This window comes from Danio aesculapii, chromosome 11, assembly GCF_903798145.1.
Source record: "Danio aesculapii chromosome 11, fDanAes4.1, whole genome shotgun sequence".
NCBI classification, from domain to species: Eukaryota; Metazoa; Chordata; class Actinopteri; order Cypriniformes; family Danionidae; genus Danio; species Danio aesculapii.
In genome coordinates this window covers 5,820,599-5,828,193 of record NC_079445.1, presented here as the reverse complement: position 1 = coordinate 5,828,193, position 7,595 = coordinate 5,820,599, and the positions used below count along the sequence as shown (strand labels likewise).

At 42.7% G+C, this 7,595-nt stretch overlaps 1 protein-coding gene across 2 annotated transcripts in view; it reads right to left on the bottom strand.

Moving 5' to 3' along the window:
• ptprga (protein tyrosine phosphatase receptor type Ga) overlaps nt 1–7,595 on the bottom strand; it is a 592,629-nt gene that overhangs the window by 76,472 nt on the left and 508,562 nt on the right. The window contains exon 13 of one of the 2 annotated variants that reach the window (XM_056467738.1): nt 5,860–6,284. In XM_056467738.1, the coding sequence (XP_056323713.1) occupies nt 5,860–6,284 (425 nt within the window). The remainder of the gene's footprint in view (nt 1–5,859; nt 6,285–7,595) is intronic. The other variant, XM_056467739.1, reaches the window with a different exon arrangement.

The following is a 7,595-nucleotide window of genomic DNA, read 5'->3' as shown; positions in this document are numbered from 1 at the left end:
TCCTTACCTCTGTCTCCTGTCCGCTTCATAACAGAAGCCCGGACCCATAACGACGACAACATGAGCACCCCCGATCACCTTCAAGAGCTGGTGGACCAGTTGAAGCGGATTCTACAGCCACCAGCTCCACTTTCCAACGCACCACCAGCACCGAGCACTTCCGCCTCCACAGTTTCTTCTTCGGCCCTTCCTTCCAGTCCCATGGCCCGACCAGCGCCCTACTCAGGCGGAGCGGGGGAGTGCAATGGTTTTCTGTTACAATGTTCCCTCATATTCGAAATGCAACCTTCTCTATATCCCACAGATAAGTCGAAGATCGCCTACATCGTATCTCTACTCTCTGGACCTGCACTTAAATGGGCTGAGACGATCTGGAACCAAGCCGGGCCGGTCATGAATTCCATCACTACCTTCACGGAGTATTTCAAAGAGGTGTTTGGACGTTCTGATGGGGAAGTAGCCGCTGGAGAGCAGCTGTATCATCTAAAGCAAGGTACTCTATCTACACAGGAATATGCTCTCCGGTTTCGCACTCTAGCAGCTGCAAGTGGATGGAATGAGAGATCGTTGTTGACCACGTACCGGCTCGGCTTGGAACCCACTCTCCGAATCCAACTGGCCACATTAGATGATACAATGGGTCTGGAGAGATTCATCCAACATTCTCTCCGATGTTCCGATCGTCTCCGTTCCTATCAACAGGACACCATCACCCCCTCGTCTGCACTCCTCCAATCGCCTGAGTCAACAGCCTCTCCAGAACCAGAACCCATGATAATAGAGTCTGGAAGACTGACATCAGCGGAACGACAGAGGAGGCTGACCCGGGGTCTGTGTCTATACTGCGGTGTCAGTGGACACACCCGTATGGAGTGTCCCCTTCGTCCCATTCGGACTTCAGTGAGTGTATTCAGTACGAATATTGAACAATGTAAACCACTTACTACCACCGTACAAATAACTACTGCCTCTATTTCTCTCCTTGTCACAGCCCTCATCGACTCCGGGTCAGCAGGGAACTTCATCTCCCAATCCCTCTGTCGTCAACTCCACCTCCGTACTGAGGCGTCCTCGCATATATACCAGATACAACCGATAACCCAGTGCACTCGATCTTCGACCCGTATCCATCGACAATGCGAAGACATCCTTCTTCAAGTGGGGTTGTTACATCAAGAGAGGATTCAATTTCTGGTTCTGGAGGGTGCAAATATGGACATCATTCTAGGGCGCCCGTGGCTGGTGAAGCACGATCCCATCATCTCTTGGGGCACAGGAGAGATAAAGAAATGGGGATCTGGATGTACACCTGCCTGTTTTCCAAATCTCCCTCTTCAAGGTCGGAACCCCATTTCTTTGTTTGCAACATCGGTCGAGAGCCCTCCTGAGAAGCAGTCTATCCACATTCCTAAGGAGTACAGCTCCTTTCATGATGTCTTCTGCCCCAAGAGAGCTTCCCAGCTACCGCCGCATCGGCCATGGGACTGCGCGATCGACCTAGTTCCAGATGCCCAGTTGCCAAGAGGTAGGATCTACCCGCTCTCGCTTCCAGAGAATCAGGCAATGGAAGATTACATAAGGGAGGCTCTGAGTCAGGGGTACATACGTCACTCAAAATCACCAGCCGCCTCAAGCTTCTTCTTTGTGGCCAAGAAGGACGGAGGGCTGCGTCCATGCATCGACTACAGGGTCCTAAATAACGGTACAGTAAAATACCGATATCCCCTTCCTCTGGTACCAGCCGCTTTGGAACAGCTCCGAGAAGCTAAAGTCTTCACTAAATTGGACCTCCGCAGCGCGTATAATCTGATAAGAATACGTGAGGGGGACCAATGGAAGACAGCATTCGTGACCCCTACTGGCCACTATGAATATGAGGTCATGCCTTACGGTCTGGTCAACGCCCCCTCCGTATTCCAAAACTTCATTCATGAAGTCCTCCGGGAGTTTCTTCACCACTGTGTAATAGTGTACATAGATGACATCCTCATTTACTCCCGGAGTGAGGCCGAACATCGCCAACACGTTGCGGAGGTCCTACACACATTGAGAGAACATCACCTCTACCTCAAAGCGGAGAAATGCTCATTCCACCAGAAGTCGATTCATTTCTTGGGATACATCATTGACCAAACCGGTATACGTATGGATGGGAAGAAAATTGAGGCTGTTCTATCCTGGTCAGAACCCACTTCCATTAAGGAGCTCCAGAGGTTTCTTGGGTTTGCTAACTTTTATAGACGGTTTATCAAGGACTACAGCAGGATTACATCACCTCTCACTAATCTCCTCAAGGGTAAACCCAAAGGACTGGAGTGGACCAAAGAAGCAGCCGCAGCCTTCCGCCTTCTTAAGAAGGAGTTCACAAGGGCCCCACTCCTGACTCATCCTGACCCAAATCTTCCTTTCGTGGTGGAAGTGGACGCATCCACCACCGGCGTCGGGGCAGTATTATCTCAACATCATGATACACCGCCCCGACTGCATCCCTGTGCCTATTTCTCTCGGAAGTTGAGCCCGGCGGAGCAGAATTACAGCATAGGAGACAGGGAGCTTCTAGCAATCAAGCTAGCCTTGGAGGAGTGGCGTCACTGGTTGGAGGGAGCCAAACATCCGTTCCAGGTGATCACAGACCACAAAAACCTCCAATACATCAAAGAGGCCAAGAGACTATGTCCACGTCAAGCCAGATGGTCACTTTTCTTCTCACGTTTTGATTTCTCCATTTCCTATCGTCCAGGACCCAAGAATCTAAGAGCAGACGCTCTCTCTCGTTTACACGAGCATCACGATCATGAAGAACTCCCAACGAAGATTCTTCCCGAACACATCTCCATTTGTCCGATCACCTGGAACGCTCCTCCAGTCGTTGCCACTCCGGAAGCCCCTGCTCCGCCGGGATGCCCTCCTCATCGGCAGTTCATACCACCTGAACACCGGGTAGATCTGATCCACTCCTTACATACCTCGCTAGGCACTGGACATCCAGGGATCAACAATACTCTCTCGCTAGTATCCCAACGATTCTGGTGGCCAAACATGGCAAGGGATGTGAGGCAATATGTTCAGGGCTGTAAGGACTGTGCCCAATCCAAGAGCCCACGTCATCTACCCGCTGGAAAGCTCCATCCCTTGCCGATTCCGAACCGTCCCTGGTCACACCTAGGAGTGGACTTTATCACTGACCTCCCTTCGTCAGAAGGTAATACCTGTATTCTAGTCATAGTAGATAGATTCTCAAAGTTTGTCAAACTAATCCCTCTGAAAGGTCTTCCCACAGCCTTTGAAACTGCCGACAATATCTTTAATCAAGTCTTCAGGTCATTTGGTATTCCAGAAGATATTGTGTCGGACAGAGGTCCACAGTTCATCTCACGTCTATGGAAAGCCTTCTTCAAGCTCCTAGGTGTGGCCGTCAGCCTCTCTTCTGGATATCATCCCCAAACCAACGGGCAGACAGAGAGGAAGATTCAGGAGGTGGGACGGTTCCTGAGGACCTTCTGCAGTGGTCACCAGAACTCCTGGAGCCAGTATTTGGGCTGGGCAGAATATGCCCAAAATTCACTGCGGCAACCCTCCACCGGACTCACGCCATTCCAGTGCGTCCTGGGCTTCCAACCACCGCTCTTTCCCTGGGATGGCGAACCATCTGATGTCCCCGCAGTGGATCACTGGTTCCGGGAGAGCGAGAGAGTCTGGGACGAGGCTCATCAACATCTGCAGAGGGCAGTCCGTCGAAGCAAGGTAACCGCCGATAGGAGAAGGTCTGAAGAACCCAGATACACACCCGGACAAAAGGTGTGGCTATCCACCCGGGACATACGCATGCGACTGCCCTCTCGCAAGTTAAGTCCCCGATTTGTTGGTCCCTTCACCATCGTGGAACAGGTTAACCCCGTCACCTACAAACTACAATTACCCTCTCACTACCGTATTCACCCTACATTCCACGTATCACTCCTGAAACCCTATCACGATCCTGTTCTTCCCTCCACAGAGCCTGACCACGAAGAGGAACCCCCTCCTCCACTGCTCCTAGAAGAAGGAGCCGTCTACGCAGTGAAGGAGATCTTGCGTTCCCGACGTCGTGGTGGCCAGTTGGAGTACCTGGTGGACTGGGAAGGGTACGGCCCCGAAGAAAGGACATGGGTTCCCAGAGCTGATATTCTCGATCCTAGTCTCATGGTGGAGTTTCATGAGAGCCACCCTGAGTTCCCAGCGCCTAGAGGCAGAGGGAGACCACCACGGCGTCGGAGGTGTCGGCCCTCAGGAGCGGGCCCTGGGGAGGGGGGTACTGTCATGGATTGGTCAGGCTCTCACGACCCCCACTCACGAAGATCACCATCACCTGACTTCTAATGAGCACACAGCTGCATCACATTCACGAGCACCAGATAAAAGCACAGCACTCCAGTCGCTCATTGTCCGGGCTCGTCTCGACGAAAGCGGACAACTGAGCGACCACTCAGCGTAGTCATCCTCAGCTAAAACAAACGATTTACTTACCTGTTCTCTTTGTATTCCTCCTAGTCTTCCTGGTCCTCCCGAATCGTCCTGTCTTCCAGTCCTTCCAAGTCTGTGTCATCCTCTGTCAGCTGTATCTGGTGTGTGCTGTCCATCCTCGTGTATTCCTGTTACCCAGCCACGGAGGAAAAGACCCCAACATCATTCCTGATCCTCCTGGCTATCCTTCATGTGCTCCTTGTTGTCATTTAATAAACACCCTAACGTTTCCTTACCTCTGTCTCCTGTCCGCTTCATAACAACTAATTAATCAGAATTTATATATTTTAACACTTTAAATATTATATATATATATATATATATATATATATATATATATATATATATATATATATATACATATATATATACATATATATATTTATATATATATACATATATATATATATATATATATATATATATATATATATATATATATATATATATATATATATATATATATATATATATATAATGTTTTCAAATAATTTTATTATTTAATTTATAAGTAACTAATTAATTAGAATTTTTATATTTTATTATGTTAACACATAACTTTTAGTTTAAAATACCAATAAAATAATTTAAAATATATTTTTAAATTACAATAACTGTGCAAAGCTTTAAAACAGTGTAATGGACAAAGCTGTAAGTAACATATGTTGTTTATAACCTTTTCCACTCAATCATATCTTTACAGAATTTCTATTTGTAACATATATAACTTTGTTCAAAATACCAATAAATTAATTTACAATATATTTAAAATACCAATAATTGCACAAAGCTCTAAAATATTGTAACGAAGCTGTGAGTAAATTATATTGTTTATAACCCTTTCCCTTATTCCCTTAATTAAAAATATTTCTCATTATTTTAATTTTTAATTTTATTATATTATTTATAATCAACAAATTAATCAGAATGTATATATTTTAACACATAACTTTTAGTTTGATTTAACTTTTAGTTAAATTTCAATAAATTAATTTAAGTTTGAGTAAAATATGTTGTTTATAACCTTTTTATCTTAATCATGTCTTTCAATTTTATTTATTTATTTTTATTATAATTTTATTATATAATTTATATTATATTATTATATAATTTATTATATAATTAATCAGAGTTTATATATATTTAACACATAACTTTTAATTAAAAACAACAAATAATTAAAATATATTTTCAAAATAACAATAGTTATGCAAATTTTATATTGGACAAAGCTGTGAGTAAAAGATGTAGTTAATAACCCTTTCCCCTTAATCACGAATACCTGAACAAACAGCCCATCTACCAAAAAGCTTGCAGCATGAATGTGGACTACAGCAACAGATGCAGATTTCTGACCTGTGTGTATGGAGAAAGGAGGCAGGTGATTTCGGTCTCCTCTGCTGTCTTTGCTGCTCTGCTCTGTGTTTTCTGGAGTCTCTATTACTCCCGTCACATGCTCCTCCACCTCCGGCTCTCTGCTCGCCATCACCTGCGTGCTCTCTTCCCCCAGTCCCTGTGTGTTTTCCTCAGAGACTCTAGATGGCGCTGTGCTGTTTTCCGTCCTCCTGCTTCCTCCTTTCTCTTTGGCTGTGGAATCGGGTGCTGCTGTTGGAGGATCTTTGGTGACGGAGCTGTTGGTCTGCTTTTCCACGTCGTCAGGAGCTCTGCCGTCTTTACTCTCTCCACCTTTCTCCTCATCCTCGTCCTCTTCTTCTTCTCCGTTCTTTTCTCCGTCCTCATCCTCACCCTTCCCTCCCTTCTCTCCTCCGTCATCAGAGCTGCTGTACATAAATCTTAATATTATACAGCGGATAAAAAGGTTCCTGGTACATTTTATTTAAAGGGGACCTGTTATGCCCCTTTTACAAGATGTAAAATACGTCTCTAGAGTGTGTATGTGAAGTTTCAGCTCAAAATACCACACAATTTTTTTTTATAACTCTATAAAACTGCCTCTTTTAGTCTTTGATCCTAATTGTGCCGCTTTGGTGACTGTCACTTTAAATTCAAATGAGATTGTGCTCTTTTAAAAAAAGGGCGGAGCAGGGGTGCAAGTGACAAGTGAAAAGGGGTGTCGCAGACGAAAGTGAAGGGGGGGGGGGGTCTTGAAGTATTTCTGCAGACTGTAATTATTAAGTGTGATTATAAAAAATAGAACTAATATTATTTTTACATTTAAAAGCTGGTTATATTCACACACTGTTGCCACACAAATGTATTTAAACCCCTTATAAAAGTGATTTTTGCATAACAGGTCCATTTTAAAGAAACTGCTGACATGAAATTGACCCAGATTTAGGTAAAAACACAAACAATCCCATACAAATAAAATAACAATCTAAAAAAAACTAGGGTAACACTTTATAATAACTACAGACTATGAATCATTTACTAAGCATTAGCATCTAGTGAATTCATTATCTGTTAAGCATTAACTCTACATTAATAAACGTTAGTAAGCAGTTTATAACTGCAGCTACAAATGCTGTATTCTTGACATATAAGCACCTATATAATGTGCTTAATACTTGTATTTTCATACTTAGTTAATGATTTATTTTTCATTACTTATTTAAGTATCGCATTATTTACAAACCATTTGTATTTAAGAGTAGTTGAGGGTTTTTAGGATACTTCAGAATGAGTTAGTAAATGATTAATAAACTATCGAAATCAACATTTATATATCTTATTATTCAGGCATATACCAATAGTTAACTAATATATTAATAAATGCTTTATTAACTCAACTTCATGCAATTTTGTGACCTAATCTAAAGTGAGGACTATTTATGCTTTATAAAATAAAATATAAAAAATATAATATAAATATATAAAAAAAGAATATAAAAAAATATAAAAAAATAATATAAAAAATAAAATTACTATATAGCTTAAACATTGCCAAATAACAGGAGTCAAAATATGACATAAAACTGGATAAAACAACAACAATGTAATAATTTAACAATATAATAAGATGCAATGTTTAAACTCTACAGTTATTTTATTTTAGATTAGTTTGCAAAGATTTATTTTTCATTTGAAGTACAGTTTTATTTGTGTTTCTTTAAATGAAAAGGAAATTAAAT